Raw genomic sequence first — 27,551 nt, 5'->3', positions numbered from 1 at the left:
CACTGAACACAAAGCCGACAAACCAAGCTATTACGCTGTTGTTAGTCAGCTCATTCATTTTTATCCATTAAATGTTTTACTTTGTCTGGCTGCTATTCTAAATCAAGGTATTTTTTTAATGGGTCTTGCTGATGCTTTTATTTATTTATTTTTTAATATTGTAGCTTCCCTTTCATTTGTATTTCACACTACGTTTTTTGAAAAAAAAAAAAACGTCCTTTATTGAAGACTCTGTATATTGACAATCTCTCATCATCTCATCTCTAGGACAAGTATTTATTTTTGAGTGGAAAAAAAAAAAAAAAATAGGCCATGAACCTTGTACATTCATCCTCTTTATAATCTTCAGCACGTTGAAAATCCCTGCGATGATCAACCAGTACCAAACTGTTGCTTTAAAGAACCAGAGGCAGAGGGCGCGCTCTGCTGCAGCGTGTCCTGCTGACTTGGCTTTGGAAAAGTGCTTCTGAAGTTAATCTCTCAAGAACAAGAAACACAGATGGGGTTTACAGCTGATTTTGCGATAGCAGATTATGTCAACACAAGGCTCTCCACTCACTAATCATTTGGGGTCGAGGTTGTAAAGGTTAAGTCTGTCATGTTGTTCGTAGACCTGAAAAGAGATTACTAAGCATTTCATCGCACGGGCTCCATTGATTGAAGTCTCATAAATCCTAAATTGGCAAATTCTTTTCTTTTTTTTTCATATTCCACTATTTATTTATTTTTTACAGTAGAGGCCGAATGTTCTGTGCGTATAATGACCTACTTTTATATGTGCATCGGCCACGTCATTCACATTTATAAAAACTTAAGAATGATGACTGAAGAGTGACAATGTGATGATATGACATGACCTGTTTTAGAAATACTTAAAGAATAACCAAACAGGGAAGTTGGAGGCTGACTCCACCCACAGCCAAAATGTGAAAATCCAGTCAAATGGGGTGGGGCTGGGGAACTGGACTGTTATCATTAGTGGAGCTGTAGATCGTGACATGGGACTTCTAAAATGATGTGGGACTTAAATGGTTTGACCAATCACAAAATTCAACTGTAATACATTGATTCAACCTGTAGGGGGCAGCACACAGAAGGTTTTTGACTATATTTTAGTTAATTTTAACGTGACAAAAAATTGACAACACATTTAAAGCCACATTTCTAGAGGTCAACAGCCAAAAAAAAGTTTATTTATGTTTTGGTTATCCAGAAATTGTGTTTTTGGTGTTTTTTACGTGTTCTTGTAATATTTTCTAAAGATTAAGATTAAAAATGGTATTTCTGAGTATTTCTTTATTTAAATAGTTGTGAATCAGGAGTAGAAAAAAAATGTTGTTTTAGAACGCTTGTAATTGTTACAATTGATGGACCACAAGCTCCCAGATTTGCTCCAATTGGATACATCCACTTGTAGACAAGTAGATCCATGTACGTCTTTGTTTTCCTCATCTGAGCTGGAATCTGGTTCAAAACTGTACCGCTGGATAGCTCTGATATTGCTCGCCATTGCTGTAGCATTTGTAACGTTATGTTGGGGTTGTGAGGGGCTGTAAGCTAGGGGGAGAGTGTGTAAACAATTGGATGATGGGAAGTGAGTGAAAGCTTACTCCCTGCCACCAATCTGGCCCAGAACTCAGACAGAGAAGGAAAACAATTGAAATGACACTTTTTTAAAATTTTTTTTATATTGCCTTAAAAACGGCATAATCATAATTAAAAGATCGCTGGGAATGTGTTTACAGTAAGTCAAAATATGACTAGAGTGGGACTTTGATAAGAAAAAAAAGTATAAAAGTTGCATAAGTTGGCCCAAAATCCATTTTGGCCCCTCACCTATAGCTTGTAGGAATAATACACCAACGTAACTCAACACTCTGTCGAATAATCAAGGGAGACTCACATTTGGCCTTACATGCACGAAGAAGCATTTTCAGTTAAAGTGAAGCCATGAATAATAAAGGGAACATCTCTGCAGGAGGTGACTATGCAAAGCCAGTGTGCACGTTCCTCTGTGCGTGTGCATAACCACACGCACGCATGAAGGACATTGAAGGTTGCATCATCCTTAACTAATTAAATGCAGCCTGCATCCCACTAAAAGGTAAGAGCTCCTTGGCTCATTGGTATGCAGCTCAGCGCGGCACAGATACATTGTCAAAGGTGATTGAGTAGCCTGTTGTGTTTATTAGCCAACAACACACCCGTGGGCTTCCTTTTCACTTGTAGCAGGAATGCAGCGCCGTGCAACGGTTCTGCCTTCATTTCTCGTCTGGTCGGGGTGGAGGAAATCTTTACGGCTACACACAAACACTCGAGATGGTAGCCAGTGCTTTCTGTTTATTGTTAGCACATTCACTTCCAGCATGGGAGTCATCAGCATTAACATTGGAACTTCTCATCAATTTTCACAATGTGCCAAATATTACTGACTATGATTGAAGGATGTTTCCAGGGAATATAATCAAATTCCCACGAGTCTGAGGTGTGAGCTGCAGGCGGGACTGAAATGGCTTCAATGCATTTGAAATCACAGTCGAGATACAGGCTGGGGCTGCAGACAGTGTAGGGGTACTTGAAAGTTTGCGAACCATTTGTGCCTATATGACGTTATTTTGTGTCTGTCTTACTCAGACCATGAACACACATTCAGAACAGCAGACTCAAACACATTATCTAAACCGTTCATCTGAAGTTAAATTAAATTTTCACTGAACTTCAAAAGTTCCAGAAAGTTCACTTTATGTTTTGTTCTTGCATCTGATTTTCCTGCAGGCATCATATCTGCTGTTGCTTTATCAATTGAATAAAAGTGATTGTGTTTGTAAGCGCAAGAAAAAAAATATATTATTATTATTACAAGATAAATATCGTAGTTATCATGAGTTAAAGATTTCATCTTGGGTAGATAGATAATGAAAATATTGTTTTTCTTGTTTGTACAATGTATGCATACATATTAAATAAGTGTGTAAAAACTATGATAGTTTTAGCAACTTATTTAAGCATATTTTGTTGTATATTTGAATCAATATATTCTGTTTGGAGTAAACTGGGTCATTTGTATTTAAAGTTTTTTTTTGTTTTGTTTTTTTCTGCTTTTCTGGGTCTCTGAAGTGACTTTTGTTATGAAATCAAATCTCACAAATTGGATCAATTTAAATTTTTTATAGAATTTTTGGTATTAAATCCTGGAACATAATGCTGCATTCACACCGGACGTGATTTACACGGTAAAGGGTAACTAAACAGGTAAGTTGGAGGCTGACTCCACCCACAGCCAAAATGTGAAAATCCAATCAAAGGGGCGGGGCTGGGAAACAGGACTGTTATCATTACTGGAGCTGCAGATCATGATTTGGGACGTCTGAAATGTCGTGAGACCTAAATAGTTTAACAAATCAGGAAATTCAAATGTAATACCTTAATTCAACCTGTAGGTGGCATATCGGCTAGAATTAAACAAGTTATTTTAATTTATCAAACATTTGGCAATGACCAACAGACAGCACATTTATAGAGGTAAACAGCCAAAAAAAAAGTTGATTTAGGTTTTGGTTACCCTTTAAATTTGCATCTGCCGCCTCTTTTTAATGCGCCATGCCTTGACGGCCCAGTCTTAGAGCAACTGCCAACGTTTTTCTGGACTTCATTCATTGCTACATCATGAAAATGATGTTGAGCGAGTAGCTTGAGTTTATATGTTTTGGAGAGCTCTATGCACTTCGCCGTCTCTGGGTTCACCAGATCATTCAGTCTCTCCTGGTTCAGTGTACTTCACACCTGATGGCCATTTTAAATGTTACTTCCATCTGCCATGGCCCAGTTTGAATATTTACCTGAGAGGGAAAGTTTAAAAAAAAAAAAAAAAAAAAAAAAAAAAAGGGAAGAGGATCTTTTTATTATTGTCTTGATGAAAATAAGAAAACATCAAAATCAAAAAGCTGGAATGGTGGCTCCGTTTGACGCAACCCAAGGTGGCTTTCCGTCTGCCGGACAGCCAACCAGGTCATTGTAGTAAATCTTCTTAATAGCTTACCTGGTTAAGTAAAAATATTTTTAAAAACTGCCAGTGGGCAACCATGACAAACTCCATGGCAAGCCTGGGCGGCTGCCCTTGCTAACTCGCTACGCTGTCCAACTAGCATAGCGGGAGCAATTGCTCCAGCTCTATGGGCTCTGTGACAGGCTAGCGACCTGTCCAGGATATTTCTTACCTTCACCAAACAGTAACCGAGAAAGTCTCTGGCAACCTCCGGCCCCTGAAAGTGGATTGAAGTTCAGGATGAAAATCCACATTGAGCCGCCATATTATTATTTTTGCTACCCTTTGATCAAGTCACTGAAAACGTCACATGCCCATAGCTGTCCCTTGTTGTGCCTGACGCCGAAATCGCACCGCAGGACCTCAGATTGCGTCTGTACATTGACTTAACATTGAAACTTGACGACGCAAATCGTGACCTGTGTGAATGCAACCCAATACTTCCACATCCCAGCCTTACAGTTGAGGTAATATGAGATTCCATGTTGTGGGAATACTGTATTTTCCTGTCTTTCGTTTCATGCACTCATACATCACAGTGGCCTTCTGGCTAATCCATAATTTGTTAAGCTTTGCATCAAAATGCACATCGCTTAAGGTCATATTTCTGCAAATATGTCAAACATTTCAAAAGAGTTCACATCACATTTTGCCCATCTTTAATTCCCTTGTTAAAACATAAATTAAGTGCATTTTCTTTCTAAAAAAAAGGATATGTTATTTTGCAGGGAAAAAGGAAACTCCTTGGGCTTTTTGGTTGTGGCCTTCCCTCAAATTCTTTCCTGCATTTATACACTCGTTGGTGCTTCTACTTCTGTTTTCTTTAAAGCCTTTAAAGTAGATAAACCAAAGAAAATTTGGACTTGTTGTTTCTGCTCTTTTTTTCAACGCTCTCCTTCCATCTTTCACGTTTGCCTTTATCTTGCTTTTCGCAGTCCTCCCTTTGCTGCCAGGATTTAAGAAACAGTTAAGCTAAATTCCCCTTGCCTTGCTTCTCTCCCCCCCGTCACATTACGCCCAGGCAGAGAGCTTTGCTGTTATGCAATATGCCTCTTTGTGGCCGCGTTGCCTCCCTGGCCACTGTGTCAGTTCTTGTGTCACCACACTCCATCTCCGTTAAAGGCTGGAGAATTGGGGTCTGAGATGTGTTCTGTGTGCTGCAGCACAGGCGACCTGCTGTTTGCAGGATTAAGACGTAGAGTCACAGTGAGGTTTGTTTGGAGGTTGACGTCTTCTTCCTCAGCATCCGTGCAGGAAACACTGATGAAGAGGCTGTCTGCTGTGAAACTGTGGTGAACGAGGATGTAATTAGCACAAGTGTCTATCGCACGGGTTTGGTAATTGCTTACAACCCCTCCGGCTGTTTAAACAAAGGGAGCCTTTTATTCAACTTTTGAGGAGATTGCACCCCATTACGACCCGAGAAGGAATTATCTCGTCTGTGTGGAAGGCGTTCTCTTCGGGAAGCAAACCGGAATATAATCGCGTGAAGATTCCTGTTGACTGATTATTTACTCTGATGAGGCCAAAGGGAAGAAAAGTCCAGCACATAAAAATTGGAGAAACTTAACGATGCTTTTAAAATATGTAAATGGCCTCTAACTGGGTTCTAAATAATGAAACAGTTGCTTATGTCATTGCAGTAGTTTTAATGATAACCTTTTATAAGTCAGTAGCCAGCACTAGGGAGTGTGAATTCAGATTTTTAAAGCCTCAATGTTTTTTGTTCCCATAACTTTGAACAAATAATACGCGAAAAAGCCTGAAACCAAGTGATCATTTACATAAATGTCCACTGGAATTGCCTCTCCTTCTTACAAGGTTGAAGCCTTTCATACCTTTCCAACATACACTTTGCACATTTTGTTGTCAGGTAAATGTCTGTCATAAAGTATATTATATATAGGCTATTGATTTCCAGCCATGCCAGAGATGCTTTATGTTTTCCCTGCATTGTGGGGAATAAATAAAGCGTACGCTAGAGCTGAAAGAGAAGACGCGCTGTCAGCTCCATGTCAGGCTGGAGGTGTTGCAGGGCTCTCATGCATCAAACTGTCATTGAGCCAGTTTGGGGGCTCCCTGCTATGCCCCCTCGTGCGGACAGCATATGGTAAAAAGAACAGCACTTGAATGCAGCACAAAGATGACATCCAAGCGCTGAACGGGATGACAGGAAGGAGCCTTCAAAGACACTTAATTCAGTTTTTAGTCAATTAATTCTCATGAAATGTTTAATTCTTCACTGGAAATTTCCATCCCATTTTTGATGTTTTGACAAAAAAATGTTAATTGATGCTTTAATTAAGCAACTAAAATGATTCAGGTGATGTCCCTGTTAATGCACAGAGATAATTTACTGCGCTAAAAGGTCGTACTGACCTTAGCAAGAACGAACGTTAATTTAAAATGCAGAATCTGATGAAAACATCAGTGACAGAGTGTGACACCGCTGACAGCACGTCACTCACAGAAAAGACCAGAGAGACGTTTCTGACGGATGACTGCCAGCATCGAATCCTAAGGTCCATAAAGTACTTATAACAGAAATATGATTGTTGAAGTCTGCAAACTTACTTCTGATCCCAATAAAAACAAACACTTTCATTCTTCTTCTTTCATTGCTTTCCATTTCATTTATGGAGAGAAAGAAGACTTGTATTTTAATAATGTAATTTTATATATATATATATATATATATATATATCTGTTTGCACTGTAATAAAAGTCAAAATAAATGTAATTTGAAATCATTTTTCATAATCTCACTAAAGTTAAACAGTCCTTTTTATTGTTTTTGGAATGAGTCTTCATGTGAAGAAGCCAGTAGTGACTTTTATTTATTGTTTTTTTAACCCAAGTAAGAAACAACTAGAGCCAAAATGATGAAACAACAAAAAGCAAAAAATATATATATTATGTGAGGAGACACAGCAGAGCAATGAGCTGAATGCTTTCAAAAGTGTCTTTTTTGCTAAAGTAAAATGGTTAGACGAAGTTTGATCGATGTAACCAACAAAATACATTATTTTTCAAGAAAAGAAACTTGATAATAAATGTGAAAATCAGTTTGCATGTCTTCTTCCTTTTCACTTTTACTTTCTTCAGTTTGATTCTTAGTTCCCACCCTGCAATGTTTAGGGTTTTTAGGCAAGTTTTAGATCCACGTTTGCAAATGCAGATGAATGAACTCAGATTTACATCATAGTCATTCTTCTTTAATTTATGTATGATTTCATTTAATTAATTGTTAAAAGACACCTTGTAAATCTGTTTTATTCATGTAGAAACCATATCTCTTTAGTTTAAACCTCCTTTCATTTGCTATTTTTTTTTTAATAGTTTAGTTTTTATCTTGTTGATTTGAATTTGTTCAACAACATTCTGCTATGTTTTGGGGGGGTCAAAAGAGCAGCTTCTTTTTGGGTAGAACCAAATTTGTGAGCTGAATGTCTTGAGGTCTAAATTAGGAGATTCTCATAAAGCACCACGAGAAATCTTTCTTTTATCTTTTGTTGTAGTTTTTTTTTTTTTTTTATATAATTTATGCTTCAGTCACAGATACAACTGCCACCGGGCAATATTGAGACATTGGTAGAATCTTTAAACAAAGATTTCATGCCGCCACAAGATTCTTTTGAAAATTGTTGGCGTGATGAGTGTAGATCCAAGCAGTTAGTCAGCAGTCAGTCGGCAGTCAGTCGGCAGTCAGTTGGCATTCAGGTGGCAGTCAACCAGTAGTCAGTTGGCAGTCACGTGCCAGTCAGTCGGCAGTCAACCAGAAGTCAGTTAGCAGTCAGGTGGCAGTCAGTCTGCAGTCAAGATGGCAGTCAGTAGGCAGTCAGGTGGCAGTCAGTCGGGAGTCAGGTGGCAGTCAGTCGGCAGTCAGTAGGCAGTCAGGTGGCAGTCAGTCGGGAGTCAGGTGGCAGTCAACCAGTAGTCAGTTGGCAGTCAGGTGGCAGTCAAGATGGCAGTCAGTCGGCAGTCAGTCAGCAGTCAGTTGGCAGTCAGTCGGCAGTCAGTTGGCAGTCAGGGGGGAGGTCAGTTGGCAGTCAGTCGGCAGTCAGGTGGTAGTCAACCAGTAGTCAGTTGGCAGTCAGGGAGCAGTCAGGCAACCAGCACAAATTAGTCTTGTCAATTTAAAAATGTACATTTTTTTTTAACAAAATGCCTCCAGAGAAAGCACAATCTTCTGTCTTTTTGTGTTCTTCTCAGCTCCTCAGCATCAGTACGCAGGTCTCTGAGTCGCTGTGGTGCTATCTACACCTTGATTAGTTTTGTGCAGCATCAATGCCTTCTCCCCATTTGGACCTAGGTTTGCTAGGAATGCCAGATTGACAACTGGCCATCATCAGTCAACAGCCCATATTGAGTGCTCGTGCTGCCACCGTATGATTTCTAACAATCTAACGTTGGCAGTGGAGTGGCAGCACAAGGGCAGGGGGTGGCTGGCAGGAGGCAGTCTGAAATCATCTGACAATTTTGGGGACCTTAGAGACCCTCTTATTAGTCAATTATTGTTTTGTTGCCTTCTTGCCACCCGCCTGCCACTAGACTGCCATCACTTGACCTCCAAATGTGCTTGGGCAGCCACTGATCGATGAAAAAATATCATCCTGTTTTTGTTACTAAACCTCCGCGGCCACTATGTGTAAAACAGTGACTGCTGCCTCTCGATTTCAAATGGCGAATTTATTGAAAAACTTGGATTTAGGTCGCTGTGCGTGGCATTTTGGGATATGTGACTGTAGTCTTATTTCCTTTTTCTATGGAACTGTGACAAGCATTTGTTGCTTTAAAAAAGCTAAACAGTTAAATCTATGATTGATTAATGAAATAAAGTGAGTTCTTATGCCCTGTTTGGATGGAGATATGTGAGGTGAAACGACTGCAAAAAGAACTCTGAATGTTCTAAAAACTATTGGAGTCAGTTACCTGATCGAGGAGCTGGTTGTACAGTTCATGGCAGTTGTCAAAAATGTATCTGTATGTAGAGTCCAGACACGCTTTGACGCAGTCCTTCACCACCATGCTGGCTCTCGGTGGGCTCTGCAGCTCTTGAACCTAAAAATGAAAACTCCGTTATTAAATGTGTCAGCGTGCCTCCAGGGTCACACATTGTTCTTGTCCTCTTCAAGGTTTATTAAGGATAAAAATCATCCGAAGTGGCGAAAAAGTGCAAAGAAATTCCACCTTAGATTGGAAAATGGGATCAATTCCTCGTTTAACATCGACTTTGTATAGTTTGGGTTTGCCCTCTTGGAACTTTTGCCCATTAGAAGAATCGGGAAAAGGCCTGATAGCTGGCGTGTAGCAGGATGCAGCACAGACACTGTCCAAAAACCAGGACTTCTTTTTAATGAGCTGCTAAACCACAAAACTGTGTTCCAAAAATAGATCCGGCAGCAGCAGGAGGAAACTCTGAAGGATACAAACATGCAGCATCCAGCGATGATTATGCAACAACATCGGTTTTGAAGTTTCAAATATTTACAAAAAGATGTCAAATTATTCCAGTAAAGAGGGCAGTCCGCTGACATGTATTATAAATTGATCTTAACTGAAGTGTAACCCAGTCTGACATTTAGGTGCATGTCCAGGTCATCGTACACAAACGCTGAAGCAACGGCGTTTGAGCGGCAGCACATAATGTACACAAAGTAGAGCTCGGCATGAGTGCGGCACAGAGTGAAGGCTTTGGTGACCTAAAGTGACAGTTTTTCAATCCTTAGCTCAAAGCTGCCGTCTTAGTTATGCCTCACTGCTCTCACACACACACACATACACACCCCCACACACTACAAAGCTTTTCTTATAGCCAGAAACGAGTCAGCGTACTGTAAATGCTGAGGGAAGGAGAGGAGATGAGGCAGCAGTGGCAGGTTTTTCAACATCAGGATGTATCACAGAATATGGACCAACATGAAAAAAAACATTGATGTTTTAGATGGGTTTACACGACTATGTGACAAGAAATTACTAGTTTACGTCAGAAAATAGCTTTTTGCAAAGCTCTGGTTTAAATCTTTTAGTGCACGAAGCTTTATTGACAGTGACCAGCACTGACAGAGCATGAGTCACTCCCAAAAGAGAACTATAAGGTTCACATGCAAACCCTCATCTGCCATGTTTCTGCGGAACAAAGCCGTTCTGTTCCGGGTGTCCAGTGCAACTGTACCTTCATCCTGAAGAAGGTGATGCTTGTCAGCAGATCGACGGTGGATTTGAGATCTTGGAGCCTTTCTGGGTTTCCTGCAGGGAAGTTATCCTGCAGCGAGACAGAGAGAGGAGAGAGGACATCTCTTCATTTGTAGCCTTGCAACATCTCACATCTCTTTATTCCACGGCACATCACTCAAACCGAAACATGAAAACTGATTACTGAGCCGGCAATCATACCAAAATGATGCTCCGTCTAATCGTTTAGTGAACAAGGGAGGTCTGGGCTGATGAAAACCTCTATTTCAGGGCCATGAAGTCATCAGGCGGAGCAGAACGGCGTGACGGGGAGCATATAAACCCCTGACAGTTCTGAGGAAAAGCATCGCCGCTCCATGTGCTCCTCCTGCCTCAGTCTAATAAAATTTTGCTTGTTTTTGCTCTCTCCTTGATCCTCTAAATAAATGCACTTGGAGGATTTAGGAAACCGAGCCAAATCTGAGAAGAAGCCGCCCCCAGTCTTAACAACGCAAGCACAATGGAGAGATGCGAGTCTGCCATCTTTGGGAAGCGAGCTGCCTGGATGCTTTTTACTGAGTTAATAAAAAAGATGAAACAAAAGATGCGAAACAGGAGCCTGGTGCAAAAACGAAAAAAGTCAGTGTTCTTGGCCTTTTAAAGTCTCACAGGCAGTGGGCAGTCTACTGAGAAATTACACATTATTTCCTTTATGCTCATGATTAATAGAAGAAGTCAAGCTTAGAGGTGAAATGGCAACAAACAGCCTGCAGGCAAACAAGCCTGACACACATCTTTAAGCAAACATACTATGTTTGGCAGCGGATGTGCAAAAAGGGAAATCAGAATTAACTTTTTTTGTTTTAGAAAAACGGCTGTTTGCATCATTTCAGAGTTTCTTCACAGCTGAAGAAAATTCTAAAACCACTAAAGAGGCCAGAGCGTCTTCCTTCATCCGGTCTCTTCACAGTAACGGGAAAAGACAAAGAATTGAAATGCTACTCCAGGCCGCCTCCACTCTCCTCATCTGCCCACAATTGAATTTCACTCACGACTATTTCTCCATCAGCCGAGGGAGGAATTTATCCCGCAACAGCCTCTCATGTACGAGCCCTTCATTCACGGCAGTTAGCGTTTGCTTCACCACATCCTTGAGTAGAGCTGCTGCTGCTCATTACCTCAAACCTGTTCATGAAGATTTGTCATTTTCTTCTCATTTAACATTTTATTTGCTGATTATTAAAACAAACGTTTGACATTAAAAATCTCAATCAGCAGCAGTTTCAGGAGGAAGGAATTAGCTGGAAACACTAAAACACAATTTCCCAAAAAAAAAAAAAAAAAAAAAAAGGATTCTAAATGGCATAATATATCATCATAGTCATTATAGCTCCAAATGGAGGAAATAATAGTCAATCATAGCATTTGGGGCCAGATGTGTACGCCTCTAAGTCATTTATAATTTCTTGGTTTCATTTAGCAGCAACGTGCAAACGTTCAGGCTGTTCTGCAGCTGATTGCTGCAGAACATTTTAACGTCTCCTGTTACATTTAAAAACTGGACTCAAGCAGAAAACCTTTGAAGCAAAATCAAATGTATTTTCACTTTTTATTATATTTAGATTAGTTATTCAAAGTTGCCTGCATATATACGAATATAAATAGAAGACCAAAGACAGAAAATTGAAGAAAATGCATTACTTTTTCTTTAAAAACAAATAATTGTTTTCCTCTATATTCCCTTTTCTATTTTTTCTTCTTCTCCTGATTAACATTTCCATCAGAAAAAAAAAAATAACTATTATTTTCAGGCAGTTTTTCAAAATTAAACGAAAAAAAAAAACAAACGGTTTTCTTAGATTTGCATTGTGAGGTTTAAAAAATGTGTGTAATCATAGGGGGCTCCATTAATCCTCGAGTAACGTCATAATAATCAACAATTTTAATCTTCTCTCGAAAAGGCATTTCCAGTAGAATTTAGATTTATCTGAGAAAGACCAAACCACTGCACAATCAGCTAAAACCACATCGACAGCTTTCAAAACTCCAACACTGTTTCTCAATGATGGCTCGACTCACCGCTTCGCTGTGAAATTAATTAAGTGTACACAACATCATCTTATTTTCAACACGTGAAAACAGATAAATCTTTAAAAGGTTGTTTTCATAATTCAGGCATAAAGAAAAATGGCCAAACCCCTCTCTATTTCCCATTTTGCTGCTGATTACGTGGGAAATCTGTGCATGCACATGGCACAGCCCCAACGATAAAAACTAAAAACAGCCAGTAATTGAGAGCTAGTGAAGTATTAGTCATGAAATACACTGCAAGTATAATTGCAGGCTGTTTCTGTTGCTGACAAATTCATTATAATGAGTCATCTGATGCTCAGCTTAAGTATTTCTTAAATATTTATTATTTTTGCATTCTGTCAAGAGGCTAAAATAATGCTGATAAGAGCTGGTAAATATCAGTCCTAAAAGGCTTACTCTGTCTTCATCAACAGAAATGCACAGGTAAGATAAGTGTGAAGGGAAAAAAAAAAAAAAAACATTTCCCACAAGAAGCAGAGAAGCGAGCTGAGAAAGTAAGGCATCTGTTTCAGCGTTTCCTAGGAGAAATGACAAAAAAGTCGTCTGGGAAACAAGGAGTAAATGATGCTAATGAATTGTGAGCTCTTTGTTTTCTTAATTAAAAATACAGTCTTAAGGCCCGCCCATGTTGAAAGAGTTTTTCGTAGTAACTGTTCATCGTGAAAAAGTAAAAGTGTCAGGACCACCCACAAGATGGGATTCTGCATACCTGCTCGTCATCTCCTCATCAGACAACCTGTTATAAGGACATCCAACACTGGTTTGTCAATCAATCAATCATAATAAACCTTAGACTTGTTACTGCTCTTTCTCTCTAATATCTACTGTTCCCTAATCAAGGATCACCAGGATTTCCCCTCATGCCAACCACCATCCTGAGAATTGCCATCCAGGACCTCTGCTCATCCCTTACAACAAGGGTGTCAAACTCAATCGCACAATGGGCCAAAATCCAAAACACATCTTAGGTCACTGACCTGGCCAAACAGGATAAACATGTATTGAACACTCTAAAACTACCTTTTTAAAACGTTAAAACTGTAAATTTTTAACATAATTATGAACTAGATATATAGCATCACCAGCAATAATGCTACTGTGAATGCTGTAAGCTGAATTTTGCCACTGAAGATGTTAGTGCTGATAGCCGAAGATGCGGAAATTTATAACTAAAAACGCTGAAGCTGGTAGTTGAAAACCCTGAAGCTGATAGCCAGCTAAAATATTAGCTAAATGCCAAATTAGCCAAAAAATTAAAAAAAAAAAAAAAAGAAAAACTTAGGTTAACCAAAAGAACTAGCACGTAGCTGAAAAAAATAACTAAACTTCAAAATATCCTAAAAAACTGAAAAAAGGCTAAATTTGCCAAGTAAGCTAGTTCGTGGCTGAAATTAGCTAAACTCCAAAATAGCCTAAAAAAACTTAGTAAATGACAAAATAGTTCAAAAGTCTATAAATATGCTACATTTTAAAACTTTAAAAGCATAGCCTTTTAGCATAATTATGAATAATAAAAAGGAAGAAATATTATTCCAGAATAGATCAACTTAAACCTTAAATAACCTTCAGTATTTTACTCTACATATATTTTCTCAAAATTATACTAGTTAAAATAGACATAAGATAACATTGGGCCATTAATAACAATAAAATAAAATCATCTGGAGAGCCGGGTAGAATTACCCAGGGGGGCCGGATCTGGCCCTCGGGCCTTAACTTTGACACATGTGCCTTACGACTTCACAGTAAACCACCTACTCTCTCACTCTACGTTGTCCTCCATTTGGAGTCCATACCAGCAGTTCCTAACAACAATTCAAACATTTACCAAAACTGGACAATAGAAGATTGGGAAAAAAAAAAAAAAAACATTGCCTGGTCTGAGACACAATTTCTGCTGCGACATTCAGATGGTAGGGCCAGAATTTGAGATCATAACATGAAAGCATGGATATCCAGCCTGCCTTGTATCAACGGTTCAGGTTCAGGCTGGTGGTGGTGTAATGATGTGGGGGATATTTTCTTGGCACCCTTTGTCCCCCTTAGTACCAAGTGAGCATAGTTACAACACCACAGCCTGTCTGAGAATTTTTTCTGACTATGTAAATATCTACGACAACAGTGTATTTATCCTCTAATGGCCTCCTGTACTTCCAACAGGATAAGGCGCTATGTCATAAAGCTGGAATCATCTCAGACTGGGTTCTTCAACATGACAATGAGTTCTCTGTAATCTAATGGCTTCTAGTCACCTTTTGGATGTGGTGAAATGGGAGACTGGCATCATGGATGTTTAGCCAGGTGATGTCATCATGTCAATATGGACCAAACTCTCTGAGTACCTTGTTGAATCTTTGCCACCAAGGATTAAGGCAGTTCTGAAGGCAAAACGGGGTCCAATCGGGTACTAGCAAGGTGTACCAAATAAATGTGCTGGTGAGTGTGTACATTTTGTGCTTGACTGTTTTCAGATTGTTTTGGAGGCAAAGAGTTTATTTTTTATTGATCTGTACAGGCTAAAGAGGCAGACTCATGGCTGAAAAGGTGAGGGTCAAGCAGTGGGAAGCACATGAAGGGAGAGCAGCTAATCATGTGGAAAACAGGACATCAAAGCGGTCCCACACTGACAGATGCTGAACCACCAACTGTTATCAGGGTCTGCCTCTCGTCACATGCTGCCGCCCTCTGCTAATTGGTTAACTTTCAGCCTCTTCTGTGGGGTTAACTGATCAGCCGTTTCTCAACAAACTGCATTATATGTTCCACAAAAATGTGTTTTAGGGAACATCCAGCAGAAGTAGTAGAAATTTACTTTTATGGTTTCATTTTAGATGTGATCAGAAGAGGCCGATAGATTTCCCAGGAGGAGCAGAAATATCTCTGTAGACAGAAGAAATCTCACCAACACAGACACATATCTTCATGCTGTTTTCTAATATCCAGTTCTTTTTTCAATACCTTTGTGATTTCTTTTTCTTCTCCAACAAAGTTTCATCATCTGTATGGTGTTGTTTTTGCATTTTGAGGGGCTAATTATAGAGGAAGTACATGTTGTTCCACTAAGATGATGTCATTTGTTGGGTTTAATTGTTGTTATTTTTTCCCCTCGTGTTTAGTATTTGGTGTCAGGTTATGTACGGTTGTACGTCTTGTTGTTTCGTCCCCACTTGCAATCACAGTAGGGTTTAGTTTTTGTTTACTCAGCTGCTTCTTGTTGTTCTGATTACCCTCAGTGTAAATGTAAACACAGGGTTTCAGTTTCCCTAGGGTGGACTCTCTGCCAGGTCACATTATGGAACCTTTATTTAACTGGTAAAGTTCCACTGAGATTAAAAACCTCTCTTGCAAAAGTGTCAAAATACAGCAACATATAAAGGACAAAATTGTGCATGTCATAGACTTAAACACGTTCAAAGCAATTAACTCAGTTAAGTTTCAGTCTGAGGAACAGCAAGCAAAAAATTTGTTTTAAGCAAAGAGAATAGGTCACCCCCTCTCCTTAATGTTCTTGTAGCATTTTTCTCAAAATGGAGACGATGTATACATAATTTAGGATTAAAACTGCATTTGAGTATTTCTCCATTAAAATGTCTTTGGATCAGGAGCAGATGAAAACCGGATGTTTGAAAAAGTTGGCATGCCAAAATCTTCCTTATCTGCAATTCTAAAGGTTCATTCACACCGAACGCGATTTGCACAACAAATTTCTTGCCCCGCCCCTCTTTTGCTGTGCAGTGAATTCACTGATCGCCACCTGTCAAAAAAAGGTATTTCTGACACGTGGGAGGAGCTACCAGCTCTGTCGGCGGATGTCTCACTTAGAATGAATGGGAGACACATATGATGTTGAGAAATCAGGTTTTTTGACGTGCTGGCTGTTCCTATTAAATCAGGGTTCCCCAACCGCTGAGCTTCAAACCAGTGGCCCGCTCCTCTTTCACCGCGCGGCTGCGTGTGGGTGTCTGTGAATTTTAAGATGCACACACTAGCTGCGTCGGCACGCATTACAGCGGCATCCCCCAAATAAAAATAAAAAGTCCATGAAGAAGTCTGAAATTAACAGGACAAAACACTCGTATTATATTAGTATTTTCCCGCTGATCAGGTCAATAAAAAAGTCACGTGCCCAAAGCTGAGTTCCTGATTGGCTGATGCGACGCAGCGACCTGTCAAGCTTCAAATGTTTAAATTTTGCCTGTGCCGCCCGATTTGCGCCTTGTGGCTCAAATCGAGCTGCTGGCAGACATTCGCACCACGCCATTTGCTCAAATCATGGTGCAGGGCTTCAATTCGCCTCAGAGCGCACCTGTACCATTGATTTAACATTGAAACAAATTGCGTTTGGTGTGAATTCACCTTAAAGCATCCCCTTGCAGAGTAATAGATTACCAATAATATAAATAATTATTAGATTACTGCATTAACATTTTCATTTTCCTGTATGTCTGGATAGCTCTGATATTGTTCAGTTGTTTTATTTTTATGCTAACTCTCACAATACATCTCACATAACTTTACAGTTAATGATGAAAACCACGATAAATAGTGTCAATCTTCTGAAGACATTCAGATAAAAACATATTTCTACAATCCAGCACAGACAGCAAAGTCCCAACTGCAAGATGCTTTTCAAACTTAAGCTAAAAAAAGAGGTTAATTTCACAAATAATAATGTATTTTAGTCAGTCTACTCATAGGATTCTCCGCATGTGGTGGTTATGTCATGGTTTCCAATCAAACCACCAACGTATGAACCATCTCTGTTGTTGCTCCCAAATTGTTTTTATAAATTTAAACCTTCGGTGCTTGAATTTATTTCTAAATATGAAAAAAAAATCACTTATGTTTAGATTAAGTACTCAGTTAATTTAGGAGCAGAAGTGGTTTTATGCCTACAGAAATAATAATAAAAAAAAGATATCATGAAAAAGTCATAATTCCATTCAAAAATTAAACTTTCATAGAATATAGACTCAGGGCACACCGTCTAATTGATTTCAAATATTTAATTGCTTGTTTTTTTTCTACACAAATTGGTGTTCCAGCTCATGAAGCACAAAAAAGACCTTCCATCAATTGGCATCAAGGGGCTAAATGGGTTTTTTGTGCTTTTTAAGTTTGTTCCATTTCTTTTTCAGTTCCCATAACAAAGTCTTACAATTGAATGGAACTCAAATTAAAGTAAGGAAATTAATTTTTTGACTATTTTCCTTGATTTTTTATACTTTATAAACAAAAGTTAGCTGTTCTTTCTGGTTGTAGACATTACCATTTTTTCCCAGATGAGAATATTAAAATAAGGTTCTAGCTTTTACCCATGACTGTATTTTTTTTTAGGCTACTTGAAAAAAATGTAATCTATCAATATATTAAGACAGTGCTGATATTTTATGCCAGTCTTTGATATACTTCACCAGCTGCATTGGAGGTTTGTGTTTCCAAACAGGAAAAAACTGTAATGTACTGCTGTGAGTACAGTACTGACAACAGCTATACTTCATATACATACTACTTCCATTGTTAAAGCAGACTGAGCGAGCCCTGAAAACAACAAACTGCCCACTCTAATGCTAGTAAGTTCAATTTTAAGAACAAGGCCCTGGACTCCCAGAGGTCCCTCCTGAACTGACTTCACTTTATATAAAACTGCTCAAACTAAAGCAGTGGTCCAAATCCCCGGCAGCACGCTCTGAATGCAAAGATTTCATGTTTGACCTCGAAAAACTCCCAAACCTCAGCAGGGACAGCCTTGCTCTACAAGGTGTCACCGTGTATCAGTGCAGCCGGAGAAAAAGCCGAACGAGAAGAAATGCACAGGAAGCAAAATGCGAAGCGGCAGGTGTGGGCCGGCTCGCTCTCTGCTGATTTAAGTCCCCTGTTTTACAAAAGCAAACTCGATCTCCCTCAGAATGTCATTAGAAGGAAATCCATACGGTGAGCAGGCGGGGCAGCCAGATCTGAATCTTATTAGGCTGAAATAGTGGCAGCTCTTCTCTTTGGTTCTGCCTGCAGAAGGAGGGGGGGTATGGACTGTGTGTGGAAGAGTGCACGAGCCACAGCTTTGACAGGGGAGCAGCAGGGCAGCGCTGGCAGGTGAAGCCAGCGTGATATTCTGTGAGTTTTCTAAGTGAACGTGTCACTGCCAGACAGCCAGGACACCTGACGAAAACAGAGGCCATCTCGCCTTCACTTAACCCTTTCTCCTTCACTGTCGACCACCCGCGCCTTTCATTCCTCCCCTCCACTCTTGCTAAACCTTTCCCCGTTTTATGCAAATCTCTTTCCTCCACATCTCTATTCACAAATCCCCCTTATTACTCCTTTAATATTTGCATTTTTTTTTTCCTGTCTCAAGCTAATTTCCTTCTATCAACCATGCTTTAAGCTCTCCTTTCTTTATCCCTTCATGGGTCCATAGCTGCTTTGGGAGTCGGAAATCACTTGCGGCTTCACACATAGAGATGTGCCAAACAGGATGGGAATAGAAGCAACTCTCCATCCTCTCAACAACATGTTGCCTTTGGTGTCACGTCACAGGTGAGTGGGTCATCTTTCAGCTCCAGCTCACTCATACCAACAGCAGAGGGAGAAGAGGGGAGATGTGTGCGGTCCTGTCTGTGCACCAGTGTGAAGATTTGTGCACGTGTATGTGCACGCAGCAGAAAGAAAGTACTAGATCATAAATCTAGCATGTGAGTTTGTGTAGTTTCAAGTAGGATTGTCTCTCAAGGGAACTGTCTTCCTAGAGTGGAGAATTTCAAAAGAAAACTAAAAAATATATATTTTTACATCTTAAAGGAGATACTGCCTTCAATTGAAATATTGTTCTATTTTTTATTTGTTTCATTTGTATTTACTTATATAAAGTTGTATCCGGTGGTCTTAATTATGATTTTGCCATTTTTGGCCACAATCAAAAAACCTGTATCGATTTCAAGGACATAGTTTCTGCTGAGTGGCGGAGCTAATCAATTGACTGTATATAGAAAACTGGACTGAGCGACCCCCCCACTTTCAAAATAGGAAGTACCTGCTGGCTCCAATAAGCCAAAGTCTGAAATAGACTAGAAACAGTTAATACTCAGTCATTCTATTTGTCAGAATAACCATTCTTGCTCTGACATCTTTTTTTTATTGTTCTTGCTAATTCTTTTTTTTTTTCTTCATTATATTTTTTTTCTTTGTCAGAAGTTATTCAAATTATAAACTGGCCAATCCGATGCCTCAGTTAAAGCATGTGGTTCCTCGCTGGCCCCCACCTTGAACGTTTGATTGACAGTTTCTGCCAAGCTCTCTTTCAGTGGAAGGGGTGTGGACTTTGACAGTAGTTACCATAGAAACTTTGAGTCAGACTAATTTGGAATAATCACTGTCAGAAAATGGTTTCATTTAGCAGGAGCCATAAGTAAGGAAGGCGTTTTTTTTTTGGGTGACGTCACACTCTCTCAGTCCAGTTCTCTTATACAGTCAGTGACTGTTCCAAAATTCGCCTTTGAACTGTGGGTTTAACTGCTGGTGTGGTGTGCACACATCCCCGCTTCCCATCATTGATTGATTAATTGATTAATTGATTGGTTTATTTCAAGTGAAAAATACAGGAAAAATCTGAGAAATATTTCAAACTCTTTACAGGAATAATGAAATGCATTGATTAGAACTAGAAAACGAACAAAAACAAAACACATTTATGTCACATTTGATTAGTTAAATATCATAATTATTAACTAAAGTCAAGTAGAGTTTTGCTTTAATTGATTAATTATTGGACTACTTAACCCCTTTTTTATATTTTATTTTTCATCATGTTAATTTTATTTTCAAATTCATTAATAATATTAGTGTGAGTTTATGTATTTATTTACTTTAACAATTTCAAAGTCAAGTGTCTCTTACAGTCTGATGGGACCTCCTTTTTTTTAAATATAAAGATTATTCAGTTATTTTTAAATTGTTACTTTTTTGCATGTGTCTAATTGTTTTATATAAATATATTATCTACTCTTGTCAAGCAATAATAGGTTCAACATTGTGAATATAAAGAGCTTTTTAAACAAAGCTGGTTTGATTTTTCTCCATTCATACTTTGGACAGGCAGCGTGAGAAGCAGCTGGAAGTCGTGAAGCTGGATGACCTGAGTGCAGCCGGAGCAGCAGCTCACTCGTTCATGTTTGGGCTGACCTGGATGCCGTTTCACCTCAGCATTTTATGTGTCGGTGAACATAACATCAGAGAGTGCATGTCCTCGAAGGGAAATGAACACATGCCACGCAGCCTCAGTTCACTGTAATAATGTACGAAGATGACAAGTGTTCACAGTCCTGCAGTCAAGCACAAACCTCTTCATAAAACACTACAAGCAAAGAGAGGACGCCTACAATCGTCATTCAATTACAATTACCGAACAAAAAAACGAGAGCAGGGCAAATATGTTGCTCCAAGCGTAGTGCATTCTTGTAGCGGTGTCAGACTGACTATAGGCCAAATATGGGAACCACAACTCAAACTATAACCCAATTAAACTTCTCCACCACTACAATCTCCCATAATAATATCAAAGAACTGGATCGATTGTGCTCTGCCTCTGAACGCTGAATCAATAACAGCCGCTAACATTAAGAAAGGCACTTATATCACCGTTTTACTGCACTGGATTAACCAGTTGAGGTAACAATAAACACACAGTGCACTGCTTTTATTAGGACCTCCTGATAAAAGGTTTTGGCCCTCATTGCTAGTCTAATCCTTTTGTAAATATGATCTTCTTTTAAAGGACATTTCTTTAAAAATCCATTATAATTTATATTTTTGAAATCATTAATGTGTTAGATAATTTATCTTTTGTATTTCGACATTTAAGAAACGTACAACATAAATGAAAACTATTTGAAAATAATGGTAAATTCTTAGCATGACCTTATCCTCATTATTTTTAAGAACATTTGGTGGGAGGTAAAAATCAGGTTCCAACACTATAAAGATTTAAATATAAAATAAATAATTATATTGCACTTTGTTGGATCAAAAACTAAAAAGAATGACGGGAAAGTTTTATTTCTAAGGCAAAAAGAAAAAAAAGATTCAATTAATATATATATATATATATTTGTGCTGTTTCAAATTATAATTTGATTTCCTGGTTAAATTAAATGGCTTCAGTCTCCTAAAAAATAAACAGATTTTTTTCTTTTTACAGAAAATCAAGTGTAGTCTGTGTTAAAAAAATTTAAAAAAAAGTAAAACTACAATGTGCTTTACTACTTTTGTATGTAAATTTGTATTTACTATGAATTGCTTTTCTCTCCCTTTTCTGTCATAACTCTAAATATAAACTGTTAATACAAAAAAGTAACATAAGGTGTTGTAAAAAGGGGTGGGACCACACAAGCCTTTTCTTCTTCCCACTCCTTTTTAAACACATTGTTTACTATACTTGTATATTTGTATTTTTTTATATATACATTTGTATTTTTTTAATTATTGTGTTTATTTTCATTTTGTGTTTGAAACAATAACACAAAAAAATTCAGTATTTATAACACAAAGGAAGCCTGAGCACAGATGTGTTATCTTATCACACATCATAATTTTTGTCATTTAATGCACCTTATCTTAATCCGATGCAAAAAAATAAATAAATAAATAAATACTTCCTAGGGAACTAGTTTGTGTCAAACATACAGAACAGTCTATTTTGAAGTGCAGAGCATGCGGTCAACACCGATATGTGAAGAGGAGCAGGCACGCATTGAGAGTGCAAGTTTATTACTGCCTCATGCCAGACGGAGTAGGAAGACTGCATGATATAAGCGATGCTGAATCCACCTGGAGGCTTGCATCTAATAAGAATCAGGCGTCCAGCACACACTGAGTAAAGTGCAACTTCATAAAGACATCAATGGTTAGTTGCCTTTTGGGGATGCAAACTGTCCCATGTAACTCAGAACTATTTCTTTGCAGAAATATTTTCAAAAACTTTGCAAAGATTGAATTTTATTGAACTTTTTTGAAATTGTTTTATTAAAGTAAGGTTGTGTTCTGGTGCAAACATGTTTTTACTTATACTACTTAAAGTATAATAATAATAATCATTTTAAGATTAAAGCCCTATAGCACACGTGTCGAGTCAAGGCCCAGGGGCCGGATCCGGCCCACCAGGTAATTCTATCCGGCCCTTCAGATGTTATCTTGAGATTATTTCTAACTTGTTTCATTTCGTCAAAAATAGTTTTATGGAGAGTAAAATATTCAAAGTTATTTAAAGTTTGAGTTGATTTATCTGGAATAATATTCCTGCCTCTTTGCTATTCATATTCATGTTAAAAGTTTTTAAAAAAAATGTACTCTTTTGGCATTTTTTGGACTATTTTGGCATTTACTAAGATATTTTTAGGCTATTGATTTTTTAGCTACATGTGTTACAGCTGTGGCCATATTTGGCTCTGTATTTTTCTCTCAGAGTGAGACTCCTGTTTGTTTTTGGATCTTTGTGCGTCTTTCTGTCTCTATTTCTTTCAGGTGTGGTGCTGGAGGGCGTGGCTCCAATTGGCCCAAACCAAGTGGAGCCACCTTTAAAAGCACCTTGAGGACCTCCAACCCAGGAGAAGGTGAGCTGGGCTGCAACCTGTCTGCACTGCAGCTCGGTGCTCTTCTCCACCTGTTTTATTTTGTGTGCCCTTTGTAGTTTCTTTGGTCCCACTCTGTTTCTTATTTAGTGTTGGTTAATTTAAGTGAAGCTGTAGGAGTGAACTGCTATTTTCTTTAGTAAATCTTTTCTCCTGTTTCTGTTAGTCCAGGGAGGTTAGTGTTTGTCATTCTTTTACTGTTTCTTTTGCAGGTAAGCTCCCTGGGTTGAGTTAGTTGGGGCTTAGATTGTTATTTTGGCCTTGTTTCACCCTGAAGCCTTTTTGCTTCACATTAAGTTATTCTTTTGTCTTGTTTAAAAAAAAAATAAGTTATTTATGGAGCAATTCTTTGTTTTTGTTAACACATTTTGCTTTAATTTTCCTTTATGCTATTCCCCAGACCAAATGGGGTGTAACATGCTAGCTGTTTTGGCTAATTTAGGCTGTTTGGCTAATTTATTTATTTATTTATTTATTTATTTATTTATTTTTTTCTCCTCTCCTCCCCCCAGCTATATGTTGGCTATTGGCTTCATTGTTTTCAGCTATTAGCTTAAGTGTTTTTAGCTATACATTTCAGCATCTTTAGCTGCCAAATTTATCTTGCAGAATTCACACTGGCATTATTGCAGGTAATGCTATATATTTAGTTCATAATTATGTTAAAAAGTTCCAGTTTTAACATGTTAAAAATGGAGTTTTATGTTCAATACATGTTTATCTTGTTCGCTCGTGACCTAGGGTGTTTTGGATTTTGGCGCCCTGTGAAATTGAGTTTGACACCCGTGCCCTATAGTTTTTTTTTTTTTTATTTATCTTTTTAGTCTCTTCCTGCTCTTCTTCAGTGGCACTGACTGTTTATTTTAGATCATGGCAGAATAGAACACAACGACCAGGAGCCCAAAGACAAACTGTTTTTTTTAATGAGGAACTCTCAGTCATTCCCTCGAAACTTTTGAAAAAAATGACTAAAAAATAAACTACCAAAACAAGAATCAGCAGAGCACTCCAGACATATTTAGTCTTTAAAGATCACTCCTTATCATTTCCACTGAGGTGAAGGAATCTTTGAAGTTACCACATGCTTGTCAGGTTGATACATATTGAATGAATCAGGTAAAAATGGTCTTAATCATTACAAAATAAAGATATAGACTGTTTAAATATTAAAAACATTTTAAACTTGTTTTTCTGAATTGTTAAACCAAGCTAAATAAATAAATGCACGACTATTGTTCCAATGTTGCCGCATTTCAGTCTGAAAACCACTCCTGCCATGCTGATTTTCTAGGATGGAACAACATCCTGTCTGAGAGAAAATGATACATCTGCCCATCCAAATGGAGGGCAAAGGAGAAGGGCTGTAAGCTAAAAATCAGTCACACTGAGTCAAGCAGCCTCCAGAATGACCATGAATTGCATCCTCCCATCGTAGCAGCTCACATTTTTCTTCATTCTTCTCACCTCTGTCACACCATACACATTCTATGCCATCAGATCATCATATACCACCGGAGTACCGAGTCTTAACCCTTTTAAGACCAGAGTTCTCGTTTGACATGTCTTTTATGTCTCTTTTTTATTTGGGTTTTGATAGTAGAATTTACAACCGTGGGAATATAACCTACAATTTGATGTTCTTGAATCTGAACGTTTCTTACAGTTAACATTTTGAATCACCTAAACCGGTATTTTTAATTTAAAAAAAAGCTAGAAACACTATATACTTATTTCTCAGAATTTTGGAGTCTAAAAGTGGGCCTTTTCTTCAAAGACTTACCATCCATCCATTTTCTTAACCTGCTGTATATCTTCTGGGGATTCTAGAGCCAAACCTGGCCACTGCTGGGTGACCACACACACATATATGCACACAGTCATACCTAGGGGCAATTTTAAAGTAATAAATCAACCTATGAAGCATGTTTTTGGACCCTGGAGTGGAGTGTCCAGAGAAAAATCCATGCATGCACGGGGAGAACATGCAAACTTCACACAGAAAGGTCCCAGTTGGGATTTGAACTAGGATCTTGTTGTTGTGAAAACGCCATGAACACAACTTGATTGGGAAAAAATTGTAATTTTTCTGCAACAAAGTCTTGAATGAAACAAGAACAGAACAATGTGCTTTTGTGTGCTTTGTATTTTGCAGTTCATTGACACTGTTGTTTAAAAAAAGAGTTTTTCTATCAAATCTGTTGAAGTGTTTCTTTTTCCTTTCGCATTTGTAATGTGAAAGCAAATATATTTATATATTTTTTAACAGTGACAGGCGCCACAGGGACATGTGATTTCACACACACTCACTTATGCAACATGTAAACATTTCATACATACCCGGTACTTGGAAAGGTCAATCCTCAATGAGTTATGCAGCTGGTCCAGCAGTTTGACGAATTTCTCCCTCTGTTAAGATCAAAATGTAATAATTCAGTTCACACTCAAAGCCCTGCGCCAAATAATTTATAACACGGCGCGGGTCTGTGGCATTGCTTATGCCTGCAGTGAATAATTTCCACTTCCTGCAACAAACTTTAGCGTCATGGCATCATTGCCAAACTCAAGTAGCTGTCTGAAAATATATGAGACCTGCAACATTAGCTTATTAAAAGTTGAAATGGAACGCACTGGCCAACGTGTGTGATGGTTTTGATTTATTGAGCATGACTTTCTTCAGAAAAATAACTTTCACTGAGAGTAGTAGTGTTAAATCATACATTAGCAGACCTAAAATAAAACATTTCATTAAAAATCACACATTTTCTCCATCAGGATAGGAATTCAGAGTGGATTCAAAGGGTGCATTCATCAGATAAGAGCTGGTGGAGTTACCCCGAAGTTGGAGGCGGCAAATCGGTCGGAGGCGGAGGCCGTGGTTGTAGTGCTTGTTGTCGTGTGAGCAAAGTAGGCGTTGATATTCGCAAGCAGGTTACTCATCACTGCTGGCACACTAGGACACATGTATTTGGCAGAGAGACAAGAGAAATGCCTGCAAAAGAGAGGAAAAGAGTGTTATCTAAGCCAACACTCAGATCATGTCACTAACGAGAAATAGAGGACATCAGGAGACTATTAGCAGACCCGCATCAGATAGTCAAGAGGCATCTGTATGAACACGACTAGATGCCCAGAAGAAACTCTTTAAATCAACAAATTTCTTTTGTCAATGATGAAGAAATGGTATTTCTTAATCTCAAAAGTGTCACCTTCTTAATCATTTTCACCTTCCGGCTGCTTATAGGAGACCTCACTTTACAGTTCCAAACAATTACCTTTGCAGTGAGGGTTGAGACATAAACCTTGTTTAAGAAGTGAGAAAGTGTCTTCAATGACTGTAACAAATTATGTCATGAATCAAAGCTGACCATCCGGATCTGACATGTGGAAGTATTTAAAGTCTCACTCCAACCATATTTTTTTTCTTTCAGAAATTTGTTCCCAGTGATCTCCTAAATTATGATTATGACGTTTTGAGCCAAAATCAAAAAATCCTGTTTCATTTTATGCACAGCAGCAGTAGCTCATTAGAAATACAATTCTGGGTTTTAGGCAGGACTCAATCCCTTCCCATCACTGACAGCTCTGTTTGCATGCTCACACACAAGCTTACAGCTTCAAGCTAACATTAGAAGCACAAAAATAACGACGAGCAATATTGAATCGATCCAATCGTACAGTTTTGATCTAGAATCGCAATTCGCTACAGCACGAGTGCTAAACACTCATCTTCTACTTAAGTGTGACCATGCCAGGGTACGTGAAGAGGGCAGACTTTGGCATGTCCATTTCAGTAGCTGTCAGAGCATTTTCTAGCATCCGGGTTTTTGATCCAATGCAATTTGATTTAAGAAATACTCAGAAATGCATTTTAATCATAAATTCTTTTGCATAGGTCCTCTATCAGGGGAAAATGCTACAAGAACATGTTAAAAACATGAAAAGGGGATTAAAAAAATCATGGTTCTGATGTTTTTAACAAGTTCTTATCGCGTTTTTTTTTTTTTTTTTTTTTAAGATGGATCACATAAAAAGAAAATAATGCTTAAAACTGCATTTGTGAATATTTCTTTATTTGAATCATTGTGAACCGGAGCAGATGAAAACATGCCTTTTGATAAAGAGCTTATTTGTGACAGAAAATACGCTGGGTGGGCCACAAGGCGTCTGCTCCCACCTCTCAGCAAAGAGGGGCGGGATTACACACACCAAAAATAATCCTGCCCACAATTTAGAGGTAAATTTCTAACGCAGAATCTATGTCCTAAAAAACAACTTTTTTTCAGATAAAAACAGCACAATCATTATAGAAAGACCACTGGGAATGATTTTAAAATGGAACAAAAGATGATCGAAGTAGGATTTTAAGAGAAAAAAAAAATAGAGTTTCAATATTCTAATTTCTATGTTAAGAAGACAAGGTAGTGAATATTTATCGGTCATCTTTGTCACAGTATGTCTGAGTGAGTACTTTACTTTTTCTGTGTGAAATGCTTGATGGACTGACAGACATGGAGATTCCCAAGTGTCAAACGTCTTGTGTACTGATGAGCAGGTTATACTCCAGTTGAAGTAGTATTTTGCTGTTTATAATGAGGAACTTTAACTACTTAAATGCC

The 27,551-nt window shown here is 38.4% G+C and overlaps 1 protein-coding gene across 4 annotated transcripts in view; it reads right to left on the bottom strand.

Moving 5' to 3' along the window:
- LOC112160546 (protein unc-13 homolog C) overlaps positions 1-27,551 on the bottom strand; it is a gene marked incomplete in the record, with an annotated part of 136,537 nt that overhangs the window by 55,098 nt on the left and 53,888 nt on the right. For all 4 annotated transcript variants that reach the window (XM_024295164.2, XM_036211111.1, XM_036211113.1 and 1 more), the window contains 4 exon segments: positions 8,978-9,106; positions 10,221-10,310; positions 25,273-25,341; positions 25,768-25,924. In XM_024295164.2, the coding sequence (XP_024150932.1) occupies positions 8,978-9,106; positions 10,221-10,310; positions 25,273-25,341; positions 25,768-25,924 (445 nt within the window).

Source organism: Oryzias melastigma, linkage group LG3, assembly GCF_002922805.2.
Source record: "Oryzias melastigma strain HK-1 linkage group LG3, ASM292280v2, whole genome shotgun sequence".
Classification (NCBI taxonomy): domain Eukaryota; kingdom Metazoa; phylum Chordata; class Actinopteri; order Beloniformes; family Adrianichthyidae; genus Oryzias; species Oryzias melastigma.
Note: the sequence above shows the minus strand (reverse complement) of the source record. Positions and strands in the feature narration are given on the sequence as shown.